General features: G+C 44.9%; 1 protein-coding gene across 1 annotated transcript in view; it reads right to left on the minus strand.

Moving 5' to 3' along the window:
• LOC124722040 overlaps positions 1-27,517 on the minus strand; it is a 1,041,203-nt gene that overhangs the window by 745,503 nt on the left and 268,183 nt on the right. The window contains exon 3 of the mRNA XM_047247232.1: positions 2,495-2,615. Coding sequence (XP_047103188.1) covers positions 2,495-2,615 — 121 coding nt within the window. The remainder of the gene's footprint in view (positions 1-2,494; positions 2,616-27,517) is intronic.

Here is a 27,517-nt window from a genome sequence, read left to right on the forward strand (position 1 = left end):
TCTTAGGTCTTATGGGAGCGATGTGCCTTCATCACTCACACTGATGCAGATCATTATATCCTTCCAGGTGGAAGGTTCAGCTCAATTTCCACTTCACAAGGTAATACACTGGAGGAAAATAACAGTTATACAGTAAACGCCACACAAACATCGATATGTGATCAAGAAAATACACTAACGCAAAAAAATCGCAACACCAAAAAAATAAATAATATAGAGTAGTGAAATTTCTGAAAGACATTTGTTTAGGTAACATACTTAAGTGACTAACATTACAAAAATCACACGTTAAGGTAAGCGTGAGATAAGCCTTGCAACTGTGAAATGCTAGTACATTAATAACCGGTGTAACTGCCAGAATGTTGAATGCAGGCATACAAACGTGATTTGCATCGTCATAGTGGTGCTAGTAGTTCCGCTCTTAAGCAACTGGCGTGAAATTTGAATGGACATCAATTTTCAGACGTAGAAACACGCCTATCGACTTTCGTTTATGTCACACATCTCCTTTTTGGTGTTGCTATTTTTATTCTCGTCAGTTCATAAGGAACCCAATGACAACAAAAATTCACTGAAATATCTATAATTGTTAAAAAAGAAAAAAAATATGTTTGCTCAATACAGAACTCTATTTCTACAATTTCAAATTAGACTGTGTCAAATTCGAGATATATTCTCTTTGTAATCTCTCTCCTGTATCTCATTCTAGTGATGCCATTTCTCAGTTCTTTCGCAGGCAGTTCGCAATCTGACTTATTACAGATCAGTAGCTTTCGTTCCCTATACAGGGTGTTACAAAAAGGTACGGCCAAACTTTAAGGAAACATTCCTCACACACAAATAAAGAAATGATGTTATGTGGACATGTGTCCGGAAACGCTTAATTTCCATGTTAGAGCTCATTTTAGTTTCGTCAGTATGTACTGTACTTCCTCGATTCACCGCCAGTTGGCCCAATTGAAGGAAGGTAATGTTGACTTCGGTGCTTGTGTTGACATGCGACTCATTGCTCTACTGTACTAGCATCAAGCACATCAGTACGTAGCATCAACAGGTTAGTGTTCATCACGAACGTGGTTTTGCAGTCAGTGCAATGTTTACAAATGCGGAGTTGGCAGATGCCCATTTGACGTATGGATTAGCACGGGGCAATAGCCGTGGCGCGGTACGTTTGTATCGAGACAGATTTCCAGAACGAAGGTGTCCCGACGGGAAGACGTTCGAAGCAATTGATCGGCGTCTTAGGTAGCTCGGAACATTCCAGCCTATGACTCGCGACTGGGGAAGACCTAGAACGACGAGGACACCTGCACTGGACGAGGCAATTCTTCGTGCAGTTGACGATAACCCTAATGTCAGCGTCAGAGAAGTTGCTGCTGTACAAGGTAACGTTGACCACGTCACTGTATGGAGAGTGCTACAGGAGAACCAGTTGTTTCTGTACCATGTACAGCGTATGCAGGCACTATCAGCAGCTGATTGGCCTCCACGGGTACACTTCTGCGAATGGTTTATACAAAAATATGTCAATCCTCATTTCAGTGCAAATGTTCTCTTTACGGATGAGGCTTCATTCCAACGTGATCAAATTGTAAACATTCACAATCAACATGTGTGGGCTGACGAGAATCCGCACGCACTTGTGCAATCACGTCATCAACACAGATTTTCTGTGAACGTTTGGGCAGGCATTGTTGGTGATGTCTTGATTGGGCCCCATGTTCTTCCACCCACGCTCAATGGGGCACGTTATCATGATTTCATACGGGATATTCTACCTGTGCCGCTAGAACATGTGCCTTTACAAGTACGACACAACATGTGGTTCATGCACGATGGAGCTCCTGCACATTTCAGTCGAAGTGTTCGTACGCTTCTCAACAACAGATTCGGTAGAGGCGGACCAATTCCATGGCCTCCACGCTCTCCTGACCTCAACCCTCTTGACTTTCATTTATGGGGGCATTTGAAAGCTCTTGTCTACGCAACCCCGGTACCAAGTGTAGAGACTCTTCGTGCTCGTATTGTGGACGGCTGTAATACAATACGCCATTCCCCAGGGCTGCATCAGCGCATCAGGGATTCCATGCGACGGAGGATGGATGCATGTATCCTCGCTAACGGAGGAAATTTTGAACATTTCCTGTAACAAAGTGCTTGAAGTCACGCTGGTACGTTCTGGTGCTGTGTGTTTCCAGTCCATGATTAATGTGATTTGAAGAGACGTAATAAAATGAGCTCTAACATGGAAAGTAAGCGTTTCCGGACACATGTCCACATAACATATTTTCTTTCTTTGTGTGTGAGCAACGTTTCCTGAAAGTTTGGCCGTACCTTTTTGTAACACCCTGTATACAAGTGCCATTTATAGTTTTTGAGTCAATTACTTTCGGTGGGTACTGCTCTTCTGAAATATCATGAACACATGATGGAAATTTGTAAGACGAGCTTATGATTATCAGAGATTGTAATGAAACTGCTAGGCAGCGCTCACCTGGCAAAGGCGGCGGAGACTCGACGTCTGAGGCAAGACTGAATATCTCTTCAGAGCCGCTGCCCATCACCGAAGACCTGCTCGATCGGCCGGTCATCAGCCTGAGGGACCCGCTCACTTCCTGCAACAGACACAAACGGTTTCACTCACAACTGACAACACCTGTTCCAGTGATAGCGTCGCTTACTAACAGGGGAACCTCCCCATCGCACCCCCTTCAGATTTAGTTATAAGTTGTCACAGTGGATAGGCCTTGAAAAACTGAACACAGATCAATCAAGAAAACAGGAAGAAGTTGTGTGGAACTATGAAAAAAATAAGCAAAATATACAAACTGAGTAGTCTATGTGCAAGACAGACAACATCAAGGACAGTATGAGGACAGGAGCGCCATGGTCCCGTGGTTAGCGTGAGCACCTGGGAAACGAGAGGTCCTTGGTTCAAGTCTTCCCTCGAGTGAAAAGTTTAATTTCTTTATTTTCGCAGTTATGATCTGTCCGTTCATTGACGTCTCTGTTCACTGTAATAAGTTTAGTGTCTGTGTTTTGCGATCGCACCGCAAAACCGTGCGATTAGTAGACGAAACGACGTGCCTCTCCAATGGGAACCGAAAACATTTGATCGCAAGGTCATAGGTCAACCGATTCCTCCACAGGAAAACACGTCTGATATATTCTATACGACACTGGTGGCGGCATGTGCGTCACATGACAGGAATATGTTGTCGACCCACCTAACTTGTACACTTGACGAATGGGTAAAAAGATTCTTCTACCTTGCCCGATTTAGGTTTTCTTGTGGATGTGATAATCACTTCCAAAAAAGTGATGAAAACATAAGAGTTTGTCACATAAGCTGCAACAAATGAATGCAATAGTTTCACAGTCGCACAGTTTTCCCTGTGCTCTGTCAAAACATATGTTTTTAACGTTTTCAAATTTTTCCGCGTGTAGACCGTCAAATCCTGCATATGTCCAAGCAAATCTGAACATGTCCTGGAATTGTGGAGAGCGAAGTTGACTGTGTGTGTGTGTCTGAACTTTCATAATTGTCTGAAAATAAAAAATTAAAATTTTCACGCGAGGGAAGACTTGAACCAAGGAATTCTCATTTAGCAGCTGCTCACGCTAACAACAAGACCACTGCGGTACTGAGCTTGCACGCTCCTTAATGTTGCTTATCTTGGGGATGGACTACTCAGTTTGTATATTTTGTTTGTTTTTTTCATAGTTCCACACAACTTCTTCCTGTTTTCTCGATTGATCTGTGTTCAGTTTTTCAAGGCCTATCCACTGTGGCAACTAATAACTAAATCTGAGGGGGGTGCGATGGGGAGGTTCCCTTGTAAGAATATCAGCTGAGCCCATCCACCCTTCAACCCGCCGCCTCTTATAGGGTCTATACAAGCTCATTTACACCGAACATTTCTTCGTGTGTGACGCAATAGCACGATTAACTGTAAAACTAGCTAATTATCTCAATCGTGATTATAAAGCCATGACGGGTTCTGCGACTGTTAACTATATCCGTAGTATGCTGTTTGGGGAAATAATTTGTATTATTTTATTTCATTTCATTCTTATTCTGTCTACAGGACGCAACACACTGTAATGTTCCAAACTTTAGCCGGGTCAGTTCCAACCGAAGCGTTCGATATGAGAATGTGTATATTAGGTATTTCGCATATCTGCTGCTTCACCGAGCGAGGTGGCGCGGACGTTAGCGCAGTGGACTCGCATTTTGGATGACGACGGATCAAACCCGCGTCCGGCCATACTGATTTAGATGTTCTCTGATATCCCTAAATCGCTTCAGGCAAATGCCGGGATGGTTTCTTTGAAACGAGACGACAACACGCCATTCCATATTCCAAGTAATCCTCTTACGGCACCAGTGGAGCCGTGCATGTCGATGCTGTCGCGTCAATGTTAGACGGACTACAGGAGTGTGTGCTTATTGTCCAACTGCTAACAACAGGTTCGCAATAGTTCCTGTGGGCACTTCTGGGCTGACAAACCATTTATTCGTGCAATGGCAGGTGTATGCTCTATCACTGGTGCCCTTACAATACGACAATCCTGGCGGGGGTCTGTTATGGGTGAACGTCCAGAACCTCGCCTACGGGTGTGAGAGTGTTCACGTGACCACTGATATCAGCATCGTTGCACAACCGACGCAGCACGTCCAACCTGTGTGGCAGTTCTCCGATAAGACCATCCGGCCACTGGGATCGCGACAATTTGACGTCTTTCAAACTCGCTAAGTTGGCTGTAAGAAGAACGAGTGAGTCTCCGAGGCATGGTTTCCTGCTTGCTCCACACGTTTTCAACACACTGACAAGTGAGCCTTCTGGCTGTGAGCATTTCCTGTATAAAGGTAGACACAAATGGCGCTCTGCTAGCCATGTGACTGCGCTGTCTGTTGTCGAGCGACGTTGAAAGCACTATCAGTACATCTACTATCACCCAGGTGGCATACGCCATCATCGGATCAAAATCGACGTCGTCTATCCAGGTGCACTATTTTTTCCTCCGATAGTGTATTTCTGTGTGGCGCTTCCTCTGTTGTTCTTTCCACGTTTCACATAAATGTCTATATAGATTCTTATTTATTCCTAGCTTTGCGTTGTTTTAGTTTTCTCTGTCTATTGAACGCAGTTGTGCTTGGTTTAATTTACTAACACTCTCTCTTCTACTGCTGTCGTCAAATGTTGTCTTGCTTCCTAAATTAGTAAATACTCGTATGTCTTTCAGTGGTATCCCGTTAAAAAAAATTAATTCTAAACTACAACGGCCCAATAATGAATTTTTGGTTTTCATTTTATTGCCATGTCTTTCAGATGGTGCTCAGTTTTTGTGCGAGTCGAAGCAAGTCTGCTGTGACCATTTGTATCTTCACTGCTGCTGTCTCGAAAAATCATCTGGTACAATCTAATGCTTGCCATCAGCAGACCTAAGCATTGAATATTATTGGTGATAATTAACATCCTTATTTCGGTATGTTGTCCGGCTGTCAAAGAAATAAATAAATCAAAGTGCTTATAGGCTATGAAGAGTATTTACATTAAATTTTAATAGTAACGTTATTTAACTACCATTAATAAGGCAAGTAAACAAACCTAACTATATTGAAGCTAACCGTAGCTTCCTAAGGCGCCATGCAAACTCAGAACTTGCACTTGTGACAGATGCGCAACTTAGATGGCTAATTCAAACGCTAATCATAGAGCATCCTAAGATAAGAACTAAACTCTGCGTCTAGGGGACCACGCAATGCCAACCAACCACCGTGTCATCCACTGCTATATGGCGTCATTCGTACGCGGTAGTGATAGGGCAAGGAGTCGACAATCCTTTCTCCAGGCCGTTGTCAGCTTTCCAGACCGTGGAGTTGCTGCTTCTCATTGAAGTAGCTCCTCAGCTGTCATCAAGAGACTGTGTGGACCCTTTTCCAGTGCTCCCACCAAGGAAATATCCCTAGAAATACCGGTACTGAACCCAGTTTCTCTGCATAGTAGTCAGACTCGATGACCACTTAATTTCATATGCAGACTCAAACGGCATCTAGTCTTCTTATATTATAACGCTGAATATATTCAATGTGTTCGAAAAAATAAAAATACTCTTTTGTCTCCTTTATGATCTCGTCATTTAGTGGAATGTGGCCAGCGGCCTTGCCGCAGTGGGAGCACCGTTTTCCGTCAGATTACCGTAAGCGTTGTTGGGCTTGGCTAGCGCTTGAGTGGATGACTGTCCGCGTCTGCCGAGCGCTGTTGGCTAGCGACGTGCACTCAGCCCTTGTGAGGCCAATTGAGAACGTAGTTGATTGAAAAGTAGCGGCTCCGGTCTCTAAAGTGTCGGTGTGCTGACCACATGCCCCTCCATACCCGCATACAGTGACGCCTGTTAGCCGAGGATGGCACGGCGGTCAGTCGGTACCGCTACGCCGAAGCCTGTTCGGAAGGAGTTTAGTTTATTTAGTGGAGTGAAGTATCTCGTGGCAATCGGTCGTATATGTACTACTTGAGTTAATGTCTCTGAAACAGTAGATCTTTCTGCTGAGGATGGCTTTAGTGTGAAGGAAAAACGTCTATGTTCAAAATTTCGTGTTGTTGACTGTCTGTATTTAGCAATGAGAGCCACTTTAACAGATACTGTTTCGTACCAATGAAAGGAAGAACTAAGTATACGAAGCTGTAGAGTAAGTGGATGTTCATAAGACGAAGTTCTTCCTGTCGAGAATTTGTGACAAAACAGCTCGCCGAGTATGTACTACAACACAAACGCGTCCCTTCCTTGGGCAGTGCACCGCTAACTGAGTCCCCGAAGAATGCCTCGCAATAGCTCACAAAGTTTGTGTTTGGCATTCGAGAGGACTGACTGGAAGAAACCAGTTGCTTTGAGACGCTACGTGCAGCACGCTCACGTAGCTGACTTCATGACGTAGTGCTGGAAATCGAGGCTTGGCCTGCCGCCAAGTTTCAGCTTATCGCCGATGGTAAATGTCAACCTCAATAGGAAGGCGAACACCGCTTCTAAATCTCACACAGAGGAGACTGATTGCATTCCCGGTACTGTCAAGGATTTTTCCTTGGCAGGGGGAGCGGAACATTGTCCATGGAGCCTTGTGAGAACAGCTGAGGATCTACTTGTAAGAGAAGAGTGGCTGTCGTTACCGAAAGCCGACGTCAAGTGCCAGGAGAGTCGGGTGCAAGCTACATGCCAACTTGCTGACTTCGAACGATACTGTTTGAAGAGGATGACACAGCAGTCGTAAAGCGTGCCGTGGTCAACAAGGACTCGTGGATTTTCTGTCATTACAACCATCAAGTGAACTTCAGTTGATTAGTAGACAGTCATCGAACTCCATAAAATTTTATTCTTGTACAGCATATTATCCACAGAGGAAATCCATACTTTTGTGTCCATCTCCGTTGTACATACGAGGGGCACCCAATAAGCAAGTCAGTTTCGGTTGACAAAACACAGAATTGAGAGAATAACGAGTATTGTAATACTTTCGTTGACACGTAATTTCATCCTTTTTTCCCAGTCCTGTTGCTTTCAACCTGATCCTAGCCCACAGAACAAAAGCTTAGTCACTTCCCCACACCCCCACCACCCACTCTCCCAGAAGTCTTCACACTAATACAGTGTAACACTAGCCCACTAGCCTTTAGAATCGCTCGCTACGGTCGCAGGTTCGAATCTTGCCTCGGGCATGGATGTGTGTGATGTCCTTAGGTTAGTTATGTTTAAGTAGTTCTAAGTTCTAGGGGACTGACGACCTCAGCAGTTTAGTCCCATAGTGCTCAGAGCCATTTGAACCATTTTTTAGAATCGCTCAGTTCGGAGGAGAGGAGTGTCCACAAGTTATTGCAGGTATGCTATATCCTGCTGAAGCCACTCATTAATGACAATATTCCGTAGAGCTACCAAATTGCTGGATGTCGATTGCTATGTTCACCCAAAGTGCCTAATACTTCCACGTATCTTCCATGAGCGACCTTCAATAAATAACACATTTATTTTCTCGGAACATTTCGGTTGAAAAAATGCGAAATCTGTTGTGGGACATCGTGGTATACTCCTGCTTCATCCCCTATGGTCTCATGAAGTTCCGATAGGTGTCGGCGCTGTACGTAGCCTTCAAAATGGCATCTGTAACACAGGTGCGTTACAAGAAGAGAGCTGTCATTGAGTATCTTTTGGCGGAAAACCAGTGCATCGCAATACTCATAGATGCTTGCAGAGTCCATACGAAGACCCGGCAGTGAACAAAACCAAAGTGAGTCATTGAGTGAGGCGCCTGTCATCATCGCAACAAGGTCGCGCAAACCTGTCTGAGCTCCCGCGTGCCGGCCGGCCGCACACAGCTGTGGCTCCAGCCATGTTGGAACGTGCGAACACTCTTATTTGAAGTGATCAACGAATCACAATCAGACACCTCACTCCTCATCTGGACGTCTCTATTGGTAGTGCCGACACACTCGTCCACCAGTTGCGGTACTCAAAGGTGTGTGCCTCCTGCTTGCGCCGCTGCCCTGAAGAGCAACGGAGCACCATCTGTGTGGAATTGCTTGCGCGTTACGACTTTGATGGTGACTTTTTTTTGTCCAGCATCATCACAGACGATGAAACGTGGGTGGGTTCATCATTACGAGCGAGAAACAAAACGGCAACCCATGGAATGGCGCCACGCCATCTCTTCTCCGAAGAAAAAGTTCAAAGCCGCACCCTCATCTGATAAAATAATGGCGACGGTCTTCTGGGACTCAGAAGGGATTATTCTGTTTGATATCCTTTCTTGTTGTGCAACGATCATCTCTGAAGTGTACTGTGCTACCCTCAGGAAACTGAAGAAACGATTTCATCGTGTTCGTCGCCACAAAAGTCCAAAAGAACTTCTCCTTCTCCATGATAACGCAAGGCCTTAAGCCGTCGGCACACAGACCGTGCATCCGAACGTTTAGCGCTGAGCGTGCCGAGTTTCTGACGTCATAGCGTGGAATAGTACGCTCGGGAGTCTTTCCGAACGTGCAGAGCAATATCTGGCATGTCAGATATTCTGAGCGTGCGTCTGAGGGTTGACCAATGAGACGGCACAACGCCACCTACGTCACACGCACGCCGTCTCCCTTCAGTACAGAGTTGTGAGGCGCCATATTGGCATTCATCTGAAGCCTATATTTATATATGCCGTTTCTGAGCACCAGGAAATTGAGAATCGCTGGAAAACACGTTGTTAACTGTGTTATTCGATCCAGTAAAATAATGAGAAACATCATACTCGTTGCAAAAGAATTATTGTAACTTGCATATTATGAGAGTAGGCTATTTGAAGGCAGCGGCACACTGAAGGTCCACTCAAAACGCATTGTTCTTGGTACAATTTGTTATAATTAAATTTCAATTAGTAACATATCTACGATTAAGGTTTTCAGCAACGGTAACATAATATGATTGTACGCCCCGGGGGTGTTGCTGGTTTAGCGTAATGAGTAGCGCCACCATCCTGAATTGAGTTGTAAGTTGAGGCGGTGGTTCGTGTCTTGACACTACCAATTTTTTTCCTAACATTTGCGTTTTTATTAGGTTCTGATAATTTATTATTAGTTTAATATAAGAATATACTATAATATTTGATGTTATGTAAATATAAGTTCACCTATTTTTGAGGGGTGTGTTTGTTCGATTGGCTTAATCTACAGAATAGCTTGTGCTACTTGTATAAAGATATTTTGCTCCTTTTTCTTTTACGCTTCGTAATTCACATGTTGCAAAGATTCTGCTACTGGGTAGGAACAGTGATCAAGTAAGACTGACCTTGGGGTTTTACTAAAACGTGAGAATGATGAAATAATGTTTATCTTATGCGGGGAAGTATTCCAAATTTGTACCGCACTGTTTGTAATGGAACTTTTATAAGCCTGTGTCCTTATTGATTCGGCATGGTACTTTCCTCTCGTGGACGATGGAGAAAATGTGCGTTTTAATAGAGCTAACGTGGGAATTTTATGCCCGCCCGTTGAGTAAACGGTGTGATTTACGAACTTGAAACATCCCTCAACTGCCGCTGGAGTGCGTTGCGATCGCATATACCACGTTGGGGCCCATCTACAGTATGCACTTGTCGTATCGTTAATGAGCGTTCAGCAGCACGTTGAACTTGGCACGCTCAACGTTAACGTTCGACAGCACGGTCCGTGTGCCGACGGTTTTAGGCAAGGCTGCGCGCCAGAGAGAGCCGGCACGGTAGCTCAGCGTGTTCGGTCAGAGGGTTAGCTGCCCTCTGAAATAATAAAACTGCGTTAATGGATCAACAACAAACTTAAAAGGGTGTCTTACGATGTCCGCTCCGATCAGATGCACCTCCCGACTTCCAACTAACCGGCCCAATGAAGAATGCACTCCCTGGGAAGCACGACGTGAGTAATGGGGAGGCTTGATGCAGCAAGATGTTGACTCAGTCGTCAACAAGTACCATGCGGTCACACAGGCTTTCTCACTAAGGTGGCGGAAGGCCGTCGCTTTGAGTGGAGATTAAGTTGAGAAATAGGGTTCTGTTGTCAGAAGAAATTTGGAAATTTGTGGTACAGTCATATGGGACCAAACTACTGTGGTCATCGGTCCCTAGGCTTACACGCTTCTTAATCTAAGTTAAACTAACTTACGCTAAGGACAACACACACACCCATGCCCGAGGAAGGACTCGAACCTCCGACGGGAGCAGTGTTGCCAGAAGAGTGCGGAATAGCGAATAAAACCAACCTGCTTTCAGAAATATACACTCCTGGAAATGGAAAGAAGAACACATTGACACCGGTGTGTCAGACCCACCATAGTTGCTCCGGACACTGCGAGAGGGCTGTACAAGCAATGATCACACGCACGGCACAGCGGACACACCAGGAACCGCGGTGTTGGCCGTCGAATGGCGCTAGCTGCGCAGCATTTGTGCACCGCCGCCGTCAGTGTCAGCCAGTTTGCCGTGGCATACGGAGCTCCATCGCAGTCTTTAACACTGGTAGCATGCCGCGACAGCGTGGACGTGAACCGTATGTGCAGTTGACGGACTTTGAGCGAGGGCGTATAGTGGGCATGCGGGAGGCCGGGTGGACGTACCGCCGAATTGCTCAACACGTGGGGCGTGAGGTCTCCACAGTACATCGATGTTGTCGCCAGTGGTCGGCGGAAGGTGCACGTGCCCGTCGACCTGGGACCGGACCGCAGCGACGCACGGATGCACGCCAAGACCGTAGGATCCTACGCAGTGCGGTAGGGGACCGCATCGCCACTTCCCAGCAAATTAGGGACACTGTTACTCCTGGGGTATCGGCGAGGACCATTCGCAACCGTCTCCATGAAGCTGGGCTACGGTCCCGCACACCGTTAGGCCGTCTTCCGCTCACGCCCCAACATCGTGCAGCCCGCCTCCAGTGGTGTCGCGACAGGCGTGAATGAAGGGACGAATGGAGACGTGTCGTCTTCAGCGATGAGAGTCGCTTCTGCCTTGGTGCCAATGATGGTCGTATGCGTGATTGGCGCCGTGCAGGTGAGCGCCACAATCAGGACTGCATACGACCGAGGCACACAGGGCCAACACCCGGCATCATGGTGTGGGGAGCGATCTCCTACACTGGCCGTACACCACTGGTGATCGTCGAGGGGACACTGAATAGTGCACGGTACATCCAAACCGTCATCGAACCCATCGTTCTACCATTCCTAGACCGGCAAGGGAACTTGCTGTTCCAACAGGACAATGCACGTCCGCATGTCTCCCGTGCCACCCAACGTGCTCTAGAAGGTGTAAGTCAACTACCCTGGCCAGCAAGATCTCCGGATCTGTCCCCCATTGAGCATGTTTGGGACTGGATGAAGCGTCGTCTCACGCGGTCTGCACGTCCAGCACGAACACTGGTCCAACTGAGGCGCCAGGTGGAAATGGCATGGCAAGCCGTTCCACAGGACTACATCCAGCATCTCTACGATCGTCTCCATGGGAGAATAGCAGCCTGCATTGCTGCGAAAGGTGGATATACACTGTACTAGTGCCGACATTGTGCATGCTCTGTTGCCTGTGTCTATGTGCCTGTGGTTCTGTCAGTGTGATCATGTGATGTATCTGACCCCAGGAATGTATCAATAAAGTTTCCCATTCCTGGGACAATGAATTCACGGTGTTCTTATTTCAATTTCCAGGAGTGTATGTCTTGCCTTACTTATTGAAAACCCCTTGTACATAGTTTTCTGCAAAACTGCGTAACACCATATATCGTTTTGCTGTTAAATTGCCTTATCATCATAAATGAAGTGATACTAATGAGCCATTTTCAGCTGTTGTCCTTTCACTGTGAATAGAAGATATAAACTCACCGGGCGAAATACTAGCCACACAGAACACAGATCACAGTGGTAATTTTCGAGCTCTATACACACTGTAGAAGTAGTGAAAGGTTGTGTGATCCTCAACCGCTCAAGCACGTCATGGCACTGAAGTGGAATGCACGTTGTGTGAAACCAGCGCGGTAAGATGGATCGACGTGGGGACATTACAGAATGGTAGAAAGGGAGTATCGTGATTGGACGTGACCATGACCACAGCGCGAATCAAACTACAGGTTTCCTGGTGTATCATCGTGCCTACAAGGAATGGTGTACCACTCGCGGCCAACTTACAATGGGTAAGAAAAGTGGTTCGTAAAAAGATCCTAATCGATGGGAATCGAAAGCGAGGATTTAGCTTTGCCAACGACAATCGGTTTTAAATCCGACAGGAATTGATGCTGTCAGTGAATGTAGGTCCATCTCAGCCAGCTTCCGACGGAAATGTGGAATGGAACTGTGTCGGAGCTGGTTTTATGATGTTTTGGGTGTCGTTTTCGCAACATAATTAGGTGCCACTTATTTAAGTTACTGTGCACGTGAATGAGGATGTTTATTTCAATCTTTTTCGTGACCAAACGTTACCCAAATGGTTCAAATGGCTCTGAGCACTATGGAACTTAACATCTGAGGTCATCAATCCCCTAGAACTTGGAACTACTTAAACCTAACTAACCTAAGGACATCACACACGTCCATGCCCGAGGCAGGATTCGAATCTGCTACCGTAGCGGTCTCACGGTTCCAGACTGAAGCGCCTAGAACCGCTCGGCCACACCGGCCGGCACGTTACCCTTTCTCCTCCGTCTTCATGATGAATGTGCTATGGGCTCTCCCGATTACTGCGGTGGTCAACGACTTTCACCCGTAAGTTGTTGGTTTGACGAATATTCAGTCTCCGTATCGGACCTCGGCTGGTCCCTCTAAATCGGTGATCATAATCTCATACTAGGGGCATTCAGTAAGTAACGAAACACATTTTTTCTGAAAGTAGATTGGTTTTCTTCAGTATTCCAGTAACCCACATTATTATCCACTCTTTTGACAACAAAACGCTATTTTACAACATGATCTCCACGCAGTACGACCGATTTACGCCACCTTACTGGGAGAGCCTGTATGCCCACATGGTACCACTCTAGTGATCGACGCTGGAGACATCGTCTTGCTGCATCAATAACTACTCCATCATCCACGTTCTGCATCCCGCGGAGTGCACAATTCATTGGGCCAAAGAGATAGAAGTGGAAAGGTGCATTATCCGGGTTGGAGGATGGATGAGGTACAACAGCCCAATGAAATTTTGTGAGCTCCTCTCGGGGGGGGGGGGGGTACAGACTTATATGAGGCCTTGCGTTGTCATGGAGACGTACAAGATAGTTGGCATTTTTGTGGCGTCGAACACGCTGAAGTCGTTTCTTCAATTTCTTGAGGGCGGCACAATGCACTTCAGAGTTGATCGTTTAACCCTGAGGGACGACATCAAGCGGAATATCCCCTTCAGTCCCAGTAGGCTGTCGTCATGACGTCACCGGCTGAGGGTGCGGCTTTGAACTTTCCCTTCGGAGGAGAGATGGTGTGGCGCCACTCCATGGTTTGCGTTTTGTTTCCGGTCCTAAGTGAAGAACCCATGTTTCACCGCCGGTGATGACGTTTGACAAAAATGTGTCACGATCAGCCTCGTAATGCTCAAGCAATTCCGTGGAGATGGTGCTTCGTTGCTCTTTATGGTCTTCTGTTAGGGTGCGAGGAGTCCAGCGTGACACCCCTTTCAGTGCCCCAGCAGGTGTGCGAGTGTGTCAGCACTACCGACAGAGAAGTTCATTTGAACCGAGAAGTGTTTGATTGTGATCCGTCGATCACCTCGAATGGGAGTGTTCGCAAGTTCCAACACTGCAGAAGCCACAGCTATGTGCGGCCGGCCGGCGCGTGGAAGATCGAACAGGTTAGCTCGACATTGTTGCAATGATGATAGACGCCTCGCCCAACGACTCATCGTGCTTTTGTTCACTGGTAGGTTTCCGTAGACATTCTGCAAGCGCCTATGAATACCTGCGATGCTCTGATTTTGAGCCAAAAGAAACTTGATGATACGTCTCTGCTTGGAACACACCTTGGTTCCAGACGTCACATTACAGGCTACGTATAGCGGCGCCACCTATCGGAATTACAAGAAACTATAGGGGATGAAGCGGGAGTATACCACGATGCCCCACCACAAATTTTGCATTGTTTTCAGTCGAAGCCGGCTCAGAAAAAAATCTTGCATTACTTACTGAACGCCACTCGTAGAAGAGACTGTATGTAGAACTATTAGGTACTTCGGGTGAAACGTAACAATGGACATCAATAGTTTGGTAGCTATACGGAATATTGTCATCAATGAGTGGCTTCAGGTGCATATGATACACCTGAAGAAACTTGTGGGCACTTCTCTTCTCCGAACAGATCGATTCTAAAGGGTAGTTTTACATGGTGTTAGTGAGAAGTCTCCTGTAAGAGGATGGGGGGGGGGGGGGGGTGAGGGTGTGACTAGCTTTTGTTCTGTGTGCTTAGATCAGGTTGAAAGCTACAGGTCTGAGGAAAAACAGATGACTTTATGTGTCAAAGTAACTATTACCATACTCGTTTATTCCCTCAATTCGTTCAATTATTTCTTCATATTTTGACGCAAATGAAATGTGCACTGAAAACCAGCGTGTAAGTGGACTTTCATTGTGACAGCCGGCTATGGACAGGTTTACAGAGAACCTGTTTGACAGAGGGGGAAGAAAATGTCCTTGTGCAGAATCGCATACTTTAGTTACGAGTATTACACACAATCGTCACTGAAGAAGTAGTACTGATGCACTGGCTTCCAACTAAAATGTTCACCGGCGTATAATTACATGACGTTCATTGGAATGTCTATTCCAGATTGTGTGATGAAGAGAATAATGAAAAACACCTGTGAGGTGGCGCAAGACCCATACTGTGGAGGACGGCGGTTTAAATTCCATTCTTGTTCTCCGCACTTATGTTTTTCCTTGAATTTCCCAAATTACTGATGGCCAATGGTCGAATGGTGTCTTTGAAAAGGCCTCCGTTAGAGCTAGGGCTCCAGTTCTAACGACCGCATCTTCGACATGAAGTTATGCCACTATTTTCCATCCTTTCTTTCTTATCAGTGTCGTAATTAACCGCGTATGCGGACCAACATTTGATAATGAGACTAATGTTCGTCTAGATGAGCCTGATGAGCTACATGAAAGCTACATTCGGTTGCATGTGCGTCACTCACAAGGGAACCTCCCCATCGCACCCCCCTCACATTTAGTTATAAGTTGGCACAGTCGATAGGCCTTGAAAAACTAAACACACATCAATCGAGAAAACAGGAAGAAGTTGTGTGGAACTATGAAAAAAATAAGCAAAATATACAAACTGAGTAGTCCATGCGCAAGATAGGCAACATCAAGGAGAATGTCAGCTCAGGAGCGCCGTGGTGTGGTTAGCGTGAGTAACTGCGGTACGAGAGTCTTCCCTCGACTGAAAATTTTACTTTCTTTATTTTCGCAAAGTTATGGTCTGTCCGTTCGTTCATTGACGTCTCTGTTCACTGTAATAAGTTTAGTGCCTGTGTTTTGCGACCGCACCGCAAAACCGTGCGATTAGTAGACGAAAGGACGTGCCTCTCCAGTGGGAACCGAAAACATTTGATCGCAAGGTCATAGGTCAACCGATTCCTCCACAGGAAAACACGTCTGATATATTCTATACGACACTGGTGACGGCATGTGCGTCACATGACAGGAATATGTTGTCGACCCACCTAACTTGTACACTTAGCGAATGGGTGAAAAGATTCTTCTACCTTGCCCGATTTATGTTTTCTTGTGGATGTGATAATCACTCCCAAAAAAGTGATGAAAACATAAGAGTTTGACACATAAACTGAAAATAAAAAACTAAATTTTTCACTCGAGGTAAGACTTGAACCTAGGATCTCTTATTCCGTAGCTGCTCTCGCGAACCATGGGACCACAGCGCTCCTAGACGTTCGTTCGCCTTGATGTTGCATATCTTCGCATGGACTACTCAGTTTGTATATTTTTACTAATTTTTTCCATAGTTCCACATAACTTCTTCCTGTTTTCTCGATTGATCTGTGTTCAGTTTTTCAAGGCCTATCCACTGTGCCAACTTATAACTAAATCTGAGGGGGATGCGATGGGGAGGTTCCCTTGTGAGCAATCCCTAGACAGATGAACGTCGTTGTGGCGTGTTTCAGTCTACTCATCGAATTTGTATAGTTAATAATAGCTTATAATCCTGATGGACAGCAAAAACTTTGTTGCACAGATCTCAGATGATACATATCCTGATGACTAGTTGTAGCAAAGTTATATTGTGATCTTCAGATCTGTAAGTGGCATAAATTTGTTATGAGGTTTATAATTATCATACGTAATTTCGAAAAAAAACTTTAACTCAGTTTTACATACCACCGGAAATGTGAATTACAAAGCTCCTACATGTGGCACATTGTCATCTGGCCACTGAAAACTTGGAAGTAAACTATGAAGTGAAAAATATCACGTAAAAGATAGCACTAAAAAGTTAATGGTGACTTCGTAAGCATCGACTAAAATAACGTTTACCTCACTGAAAAGACACTTCATGGAACACTAACTACACTAGAATGAAAGGCATAACTGTATTAGCAAGCAAAAATCTGTCAAATACATCAGACAGAGCACATTCACTGCTGTAAGATGTGTATATGCTGATAACCGGGTCCGTACTGCCGGAAAGTTGTCAAAAGAACTGCAGAGAACCACAAGGTTCGAGCACTCTTTCTTTTATGTTGTTGTTGTTGTTGTTGTGGTCTTCAGTCCTGAGACTGGTTTGATGCAGCTCTCCATGCTACTCTATCCTGTGCAAGCTTTTTCATCTCCCAGTACCTACTGCAACCTGCATCCTTCTGAATCTGCTTAGTGTATTCATCTCTTGGTCTCCCTCTACGATTTTTACCCTCCACGCTGCCCTCCAATACTAAATTGGTGATCCCTTGATGCCTCAGAACATGTCCTACCAACCGATCCCTTCTTCTGGTCAAGTTGTGCACCAGACCAGAAGTCTTGTTCCTCCTGCCACCGAACTTCACTAATTCCCACTATATCTAACTTCAACCTATCCATTTCCCTTTTTAAATTTTCTAACCTACCTGCCCGATTAAGGGATCTGACATTCCACGCTCCGATCCGTAGAACGCCAATTTTCTTTGTCCTGATAACAACATCCTCTTGAGTAGTCCCCGCCCGGAGATCCGAATGGGGGACTATTTTACCTCCGGAATATTTTACCCAAGAGGACGCCATCATCACGTAATCATACAGTAAAGCTGCATGCCCTCGGGAAAAATTACGGCTGTAGTTTCCCCTTGCTTTCAGCCGTTCGCAGTACCAGCACAGCAAGGCCGTTTTGGTCATTGTTACAAGGCCAGATCAGTCAATCATCCAGACTGTTGCCCTTGCAACTACTGAAAAGGCTGCTGCCCCTCTTCGGGAACCACACGTTTGTCTGGCCTCTCAACAGATACCCCTCCGTTGTGGTTGCACCTACGGTACGGCTATCTGTATCGCTGAGGCACGCAAGCCTCCCCACCAACGGCAAGGTCCATGGTTCATGGGGGGGTTCTTTTATGTAATATTTTTAATTTCACAGTTTACCTCCAAGTTTTGAGTGGCCAGATGACAATGTGTCACACGTAGCGGCTTTGCAATTCACGTACCAGGTGGTATGTAAAACTGAGTCAACGTGTTTTCGTAGCGTGTATGATAATTATAAACCTTATAACAATATAACGCATTTGTTCCACTTACAGATATGAAGATGGTGATATAACTTTGCTAAAATTCGTAATCAGGATATGTATCACTACGATGGGGACAGCGAAACTTCTATTTTGGAAGTTCTCTTTCTGACAATGACAAGTAATTATAAAGGCTATTTATTTCGACAAAGTGCTCATAACAAAAAGTACTGACAGAATCGATGTCTGTTGTGTTTATTGAATGCTCATTGTAGCATTCCAATATTGATTTATGTAACTTTCCTATGAACTTCTTTTTGTACAATGTCACTGGAAAAAGCATTTAATTTAATAGATGATTCCATAATTTATACTTTTCATTTATTTTTCACAAAAATTATTTACATGAGAATAATATGTAAATTATTTCCTGTTGTGTACTTACTACATGCGCATACGAAGTGTCAGGATTATTTAATTTTTGGCTTATTAAAATATATTACCTGAGGTTTATTTTAGAAATTGGATTTAATACTTAACAAAGAGCGTTTTCAATCTGGCGACTACTCATTCGCTTGAAAGTTTTAGGATGGAGAACATTTATAGTGGCCAGATGTGCAATGACTGTTAGGGAGAGGTGGAAGAGACAGTCTTCGTCTTTGGAGGCGTTTGGCTTTCCCACCTAAGCGTTTCAGGTTCGTATGGCTGGCGAGGGAGACAACAGTCCGTTGCCGAATTTTACACGCGCTGCCGGGAAGCAGTGCGTTCCGTCGGCGATGCTAACGCAGCAGCTGCAGAGAAGGTGGCTGCGGTCAAAGCCCTGCGCTTCGCTAACGGCCGGGGGTTGGGCTGGCGAACGCTTTTTGTGTGGTGACCCAGTGCCCCAAGATCCTTTGGAGCAGTTGCCAATGGGCCCATGCGCATGCGCACAGGTGAAGTCGCGTAAATAGCAACGCCCTCTCCCGCTTCTGACTGCTTCAAGCGTGGCTGAACTGTCTGAACAGCAGCAACAAGCAGCCAGATGCTACCTGGAAAAATTTTCTGGCGCTCCCAGACTGTCAGATTCGGGCATAGGTACACTGGTCAGAGTTATACCCTGGGATAGTCTCCACGTGCTCCGAGTTTACTTTACGTGACTTTGCTGTTGTCTCTTCGGTTACGTCTCCCACGTCAAATGCAAACAAAACTGATTTATACCGGGTGGCTCTGAGCACTATGGGACTTAACATCTGAGGTCATCAGTCCCATAGAACTTAGAACTACTTAAACCTAACTAACCTAAGGACATCACACACATCCATACCTGAGGCAGAATTCGAACCTGCGACCGTAGCGGTCCCGCGTTTCCATACTGAAGCGCCTAGAACCGCTCGGCCACACCGGCCGGCTGATTTATACCGGGTGGATACAATTAAATGTTCTCTATTTATCAAGTTATAACACGGAAACTAATTACCGTACGAGCACCAAACTTGGTATCATTAATTTCAAGGACATAGGGAAGACCCGGCTGGGGTGGCCGAGAGGTTCTAGGCGCTACAGTCTGTAACCGCGCGACCGCTACGGTCGCAGGTTCGAATCCTGCCTCGAGCATGGATGTGTGTGATGTCCTTAGGTTAGTTAGGTTTAAGTAGTTCTAAGTTCTAGGGGACTGATGACCTCAGAAGTTAAGTCCCATAGTACTCAGAGCCATTTGAACCATAGGGTAGAGAAATAATGAAGAATCAATTCAATTGAAACACTTTTAATGTGCTGCTACGGCACATCATACCACTACATACCGGTACCATTACTGCTACAAAAGGGGCTCAATATGGCTCCCATAAGTGTCCAGAAGAGTCTGAAAGCGCAGGATTGCATTCTGCACAGCACAACGAAGCATGTCTGTATGTATGCTGGCTACCTCTCTAACAAGAGAGCGCAGCATATAACAATGCTGCGCTTCAGATCAGCACATGTGTGAATGTTCCCCTGGTAAACCCTGGCCTTGAGGTAGCCCCACAACCAGAAATCACAGTGTGTGGGACCAGATTATCACGCCGGCCAAGCGTTTGGAAACGCTCGGGTGATAATTCGATCGTTTCCAAACGTGTTTCGGACAAGCAGGTGAACTACACGAGCGATGTGCTGTGGGGTACCACCTTGCATGAAAACTGTTGAGTTCAGTGCGTCTCTCTCTTGTAAGGCGGGTATGACATGCTGGCGAAGCATATCGTAGTAACGCTGGAGAGTCACACTGCACGTCTTTGACCATTGAGCACCAACCTTTTCAAAAACGATGGGCGAATAATGAACGTAGCCGTGAACCCACACCATACGGTGACACGTTCACCATACAGAGGAACTTCATGCACAGTGACTGGAGGTGAAGATCCCCAAAGTCGGAAAGTCTGTGTGTTCACCTCACCCACCAACTTCGTCTGTCCATAGGATGGCCCACGGCCAGCCCTCATCGACTTCAGTCCTTGAGAGAAAGTGGAGAGCGAAGTCAACACGTCGTTGTGCGTCCTGTGGTGCAACCTGCTGCACGAGGTGGATCTTGTACGGATACCATTTGAGACTCGTTCGAAGCACCTTCCGTACAGCGGACCACGGGATGTTCAACTGTCGTGACGCAGTACGCGCACTGCCTGACGATCGGGAATTGCGCGCAGCGTTGTCTGCCATAGCAACTGCGATTTCATCAACCACCTGTGGTACGACCGGTCGTCGGCCACTTTCCGAACCTACGGCCAGTTCCCCAGTTGATTCGAACTTCGTCATCACGCTTCGCATGGCAGGCGGAGAAAGAGAACCCTTCCGTAATCCTTCCCCGATATTCTCGAAGTGCAGCTGCGGCAGTGCTGTTGTTTTGATAAAAGAGCATCACCAATAATGCCTTGCTCCTTTTGTCCATGCTCATGTTGACACGCCAGACCGGAACCGCGCGACTGCTACGGTCGCAGGTTCGAATCCTGCCTCGGGCATGGATGTGTGTGATGTCCTTAGGTTAGTTAGGTTTAAGTAGTTCTGAGGTCTAGGGGACTGATGACCACAGTAGTTGAGTCCCATAGTGCTCAGAGCCATTTGAACCATTTTTTTGTTGACACGTCAACAAGTGCACTGCGACTGGTCAGGTGTGTGAGACTAGGAATCACGATCACTGATCACGGCACCTGGTGGCCATAGCTGGAACTGGGCGGTGGCGCTGTGACGCATGGGAATCAAGTATCCCAAACTTTGGACATGACTGCTACCAAGTTTGGTACTCGCACAGTAATTAGTTTGCGTGTTATAACGTGTTAAATAGGGATAGTTTAATTATAACAACCCGGTATATGGCTGGGAGCTATTCAGTGAATTAAAATACATTTACACAAGCCCGGAAGATTGAAATATGTGATTACTTTCAGTTTTCTGATTTCATTTTATTTTCACGTTATTAGCAATCAACCATTAAACGTCTTGCAGAGCAATGAAGTTATTTTTGTCGGTTTGCTAAAGAAATTTAGGTTTAATTAATTCTTTCTTCAGAATCAGACAATTTATTTGAACCGAAGTGTTTCCTCCCACACTATTGCCTAGTTTCAACTGTTCCCTCAGTTTCAAGAGCAGATTTTAATTTTCTGGCACGTATGGCATTATACCATAATACAGAACCAAACATGAAATAATACAGCACTGGTACACCAAGAAAATTGGCATCCCGAAAACCACACTGAGAAGCTTAATAACAGGTATTTCAGCGTGAATCTCGGCATACGAATGTGCGTTTTAAGTCGAATTAAGCATTTTAATATGGTTTACGAAATTCCGATTCCCTTGGAGTATTCTCTAATGTCGTGTTTCTTTTATGACACAAAGAAAGATCTTTTAATCCTATATACGTGCGAACAACCGTAAATGTTCACTTAACGATCACTAAACAGACAAATTTGGTCAGTAGTATTGAATAAAAATTTTCTTTCAAATACATTGACAGCTTTAGCAGACTTTTACAAATCTGCATTCTGTGAAACACAATGTTTTTCGATCTCAAGATATGTTTCAACGCTTATCTGGTACCTCCTCTAGGCTTTATGTTATTTCTTAATGTGTGTTGTTTACGTCTGAAATTTACAGATTGACGTTCTTTGGTAATTTATTGACTGGCAACACACCATGTTTTATCACTGCAACTCACCAAGTTGCTTTATATTTAGTCGTAGAGCAAACTATAAACTGCCACTTGTACAGTTCCTTGGTTTCAGAGATAGCCTTGTTAATTTTTATACAGTCTGAAACAGTCATGGAAAACTTATTGTAACTTTTGTCTTTAGTTCTGGTGTATACTAGCAAATGTTTTCTTATTATTTTTTCATGAAATTTGTATTTCTTCTTATCAGTATTTTGCAGTGATGTGTGGATGTAAATCTGATTAGAAATGCTACACAACAGTATTGCAGACTACGAATAAAAAAATTAATCTATGTTCAAGTCACCACACAGGAAAATATTAGGGTACTTTGAGCTGTAGAATCTAGTTTTGAAATTAATATTATGCCAAGGACTGCTATCTTATTTTGTATTCCTTATCTGGATAAGATATGATACAACAGCCGCTCTAAGTACAACAACTCCGTATATTCCCTTCAAACAACATGCCGCAGTGCTGCACATGGTCACCTTTTTAAACTGAGATTTTTGCAATAAAAACTTCGTAGTTCTATGTGTTAATTAAAATTTTTCCCAAGTTTCCATCTTCATTTATGTAGAGGACACGGTGCTGTGAAGTCGGATGACTCTTTTTGAAACACCTTGCCTATCTAAAGAACAACGGACAGTCTACCTGTAGGTATCACATCAATTATGTTTGCCCTAGAGAGTACCGGTTAAATGCTCTCCCTTCAGAACAGAGTCAACATATTAACACAGTGTTCTACCATATTTTAACACCAATACTGTAAATAATTTTTTTACATCACTGTAATAAAGGGCCAGTTAATGAAATGTATATTTGGTGGAGAAAACTGCTAGATTTTAAATTGTTAATATTCTAGTTGGTGATCTATACATTAGCCCTTTGGCTCCCGGGCAGTTCTTTCGCTATTGCTGATACATTCAAGCTACAAAAGCTGATAATTAACTTGAATGTTGCCGCTATGAATGGGATGCAAGGAATAAGAGGTACGTGTTTTGTTGGTGGTTATTTCACAACTATACGAGCACAAACTCAGGGCGACTACAGAATTACTCCGACCAGATGCAAGAATGTCTAGTAAGACTTGCACTACAATGAATGTTTTACTATACAACGGAGAGCGCACTTCGAAATTTTCTAACAGGTTAAAACTGTGTCCGGGCCAGGACTCGAACGCGGAACCTAACCTTTAGCGACTAATGCTCTTATCGATTAAGCTGCCCAGGAACGACTCACGAGCAGCTTTTATAGCTTTAATTATGCCAGCACATCCCTCCTACATCACAACAGCTATTTTGCCTGCTAAGGCGCATCAGCGCTACTGGAAGAAACAAACACTCAACACTGCGCTGCAGAGTGAAACGAACTCTTGCTTGGGGCTGAGCCATTTCTTCTAGGCGTGCAAGTCCACCAGAATACGCAGGATAGTTTCTGTGAGGTTTGTAAAGAACGAGATCGGATACTAGCAGAAGTGAGTCTGTGAGGGAAAGGGCAAGGTGTAGGGAGGGGTGGTTTGCCAGACAGACTGCGAGCCGCCGTGTGTTACGCGCTTCTGATACCCTCCCAACCGTATCGACTTTTGCGTCCATTTCAGTGTCTGCCCGTGATATTAAATCTCTGCCCCATTAAATCGACTCGGAGGGGTGAACGTACTCTGAACGATGTCTGAGCCGTAAGATGACGAGGGGGGTGGGGGAGCATCCGTCACTGGAAATTCCAGCAAAATCGCTGAGGATCCTCTGCTGCAGCTGGTCTTTTGTGATGACCAAAAAGACTTCCGCGATGTGGGTGAACGTCATCCATTTAGTGATGCAATTCATGATAAGACTGAAAGCTTAAAATTTTATGAGAACTGAAGCCTCCGTCTAGGGACCGAAGTGCGATAACACGGCGCCATTTGAGGGATTTGCATCGGTACCGTAATGTATAGAATAGATTAAATTAATCACGTAAGAGGTCCACCAGGAGCCACTGATATATCGTCTCAGGTAACATTTACTTGGGCCAGATTATCACACTATCAGACTGTGAATGAGATGAAGCTTTGTGTTGTGAGTAAAACGTGGAACTTTCCGAACGCCACAGATTATTTGCAACGCCCCTTTTCCTGCTTGTGAATAATTCACAAGCGTTGGTACCTATGGTTTAGAGTTATTCTGAACTATGCGGTGGAACATCCCCCAGACGTGAAGGCAGCTTTAGGCATGATTTCAATATCAGGAACTTCGTTAGAAATTCAGCAGCAATAGAATAAAAAGTACATTTTTCGAAATGTAGTTCAAAGGTAGTAAAACATATGTGGGAATACAGCAAGAAACGCATGCTTGAACATAAATGGAGATGCTAGCCAACAGTCGGCCCCTGTGGCCGATCGTTTCTAGGCGCTTCAGTCTGGAACCGCGCTGCTGCTACGGTCGCAGGTTCGAATCCTGCCTCGGACATGGATGTGTGTGATGTCCTTCGGTTAGTTAGGTTTAAGTAGTTCTAAGTCTAAGGGATTGATGACCTCAGATGTTAAGTCCCATAGTGCTCAGAGCCATTTGAACCATTATTTTTTTATTATTTTTTTTTCTAGCCAAAGTTGCTGGTCGAGCTGTCGTATTTGACCATGAACGGCAGCTGTGCAATGTCGTCAATACGTGGCAAGTATCAATCGTTTTCACAACAGTGTTCTGTGTAGTTGTGAGTGCATTATGTTAGGGCTAAGTGAATTTGTTGTCGGTGGTCTTATGATGGGAGCTTCCGTAACCAAGGGAGCCAGAAGTGTTTGTTGCTTTAAGAGACATTGTATCGAATACTTATACCACAACAGACGGAAAACGGAAAAACATAATCCACTAAGTCACAACGAGGACGAAAGTGCATACTGAGTGATCGTGACGTACGGTCATTGGAGAGAAATATAGCGAAAAATAAGAGGACGACAGCTGCAAAAGTCACTGAAGAACTCTGAGTCGCATAAGCGAACCCTGTCAGCACCAGAATAATACGAAGGAAGCTTCATAAACAGAGAAATGCAGGGCGAGCTGGGATCCCTAGATCACTCATCAGTGACGCAAATGTCCGCAACAGGAAAACGTGGTGCCGAAGACATAAAACCAGGGCTGCGAGCAATGGAAGATAGTCTTTGGAGGGTTGAGTCTTTTTACACACTGTTTCCAACTTCTAGAACTACTGATAGCCTTGGGAGAGCGAGCCCTGACAAAACTATACCATCTGGTGTGCAAGATGTATGAGACAGGCGAAATACCCTCAGACTTCAAGAAGAATATAATAACTCCAATCCCTAAAAAAGCAGGTGTTAACAGATGTAAAAATTACCGAACTATCAGTTTAACAAGCCACTGCTGCAAAATACTAACAAGAATTCTTTACAGACGAATGGAAAAACTGGTAGACGCCGACCTCGGGGAAAATCAGTTTAGATTCCGTAGAAATGTTGGAACACGTGAGGCAATACTGACCCTACGACTTATCTTAGAAAACAGATGAAGGAAAGGCAATCCTACGTTTCTAGCATTTGTAGACTTAGAGAAAGCTTTTGACAATGTTGACTGGAATACTCTCTTTCAAGTTCTGAAGGTGGCAGGGGTAATTTACAGGGAGCGAAAGGCTATTTACAATTTGTACAGAAACCAGATGGCAGTTATAAGAGTCGAGGGGCATGAAAGGGAAGCAGTGGTTGGGAAGGGAGTGAGACAGGGTTGTAGCCTCTCCCCGATGTTATTCAATCTGTATATTGAGCTAGCAGTAAAGGAAACAAAAGACAAATTCGGAGTAGGAATTAAAATCCATGGAGAAGAAAGAAAAACATTGAGGTTCGCCGATGACATTGTAATTCTGTCAGAGACAGCAAAGGATCTGGAAGAGCAGCTGATCGGAATGGACAGTGTGTTGAAAGGAGGATATGAACATCAACAAAAGCAAAACGAGGATAATGGAATGTAGTCGAATTAAATCTGGTGATGCTGAGGGAGTTAGATTAGGAAATGAGACGCTTAAAAGTAGTGAATGAGTTTTGCTATTTGGCGAGCAAAATAACTGATGATGGTGGAAGTAGAGAGGATATAAAATGTAGACTGGCAATAGCAAAGAAAGCGTTTCTGAAGGAGTGAAATTTGTTAACATCGAGTATAGATTTAGGTGTCAGGAAGTCGTTTCTGAAAGTATTTTATGGAGTGTAGCCATGTATGGCACTGAAACGTGGACGGTAAATAGTTTAGACAAGAAGAGAATAGAAGCTTTCGAAATGTGGTGCTACAGAAGAATACTGAAGGTCAGGTGGGTAGATCACATAAGTAATGAGGAGGTATTGAATAGAATTGGAGAGAAGAGGAGTTTGTGGCACAAATTGACAAGAAGAAGGGACCGGTTGGTATGACATGTTTTGAGGCATCAGGGGATCACAAATTTAGCATTGGGGGGCAGCGTGGAGGGTAAAAATCGTAGAGGGAGACCTAGAGATAAATACACTAAGCAGATTCAGAAGGATGTAGGCTGCAGTAGGTACTGGGAGATGAAGCAGCTTGCACAGGATAGTGTAGTATGGAGAGCTGTATCAAACCAGTCTCAGGACTGAAGACCACAACAACAACAGCCGAGTTTTAAGTCGCAGGGTTAAATATAGCGGAGAATCGATGAAGATTTGAGCAGCCATACTATAGTATTCGTTGGTCCTCACGGTTACTCTGCAACGTCGAATTAGCGCCAGAGATTATGTGAATATTTTGGCTGATCAGGCCCATCACGTGGTACACCACTGATTGTTCCCTAGTGGGATGCTGTGTTCCAGGTCGACAGGGCGCCTGTTCACACAGGTCGCGTCGTCCAGGACTCGTCTTGTGAGCACGAGGATGAATTGTTGCATCTCCCCTGCCCACAACAGTTACCAGATCTCAGTATTATCGAGCCCTTGTGGCGTACTTTGGAGAGAAGAATACGCGATCTTCACCCACCTCCATCACCGTTACCTGAATTTTCCACTGTTCTGCTAGAAAAATAGTATAAGATTACCTTAAAAACGTAAAGGAACTATATTTACCCATACCGAGACTACTGGAAGCTGTACTGAATGCCAGCGGTCTTCCTACACCGTATCACGCATGGTAATGTGGTGTTTGTGGTGTTTCCATATTTCTGTCCAACCCTTGCATGTGAGAAATAGTACGTGGAGGATAAGAGAC

Source organism: Schistocerca piceifrons, chromosome X, assembly GCF_021461385.2.
Source record: "Schistocerca piceifrons isolate TAMUIC-IGC-003096 chromosome X, iqSchPice1.1, whole genome shotgun sequence".
In the NCBI taxonomy this organism is placed as follows: Eukaryota; Metazoa; Arthropoda; class Insecta; order Orthoptera; family Acrididae; genus Schistocerca; species Schistocerca piceifrons.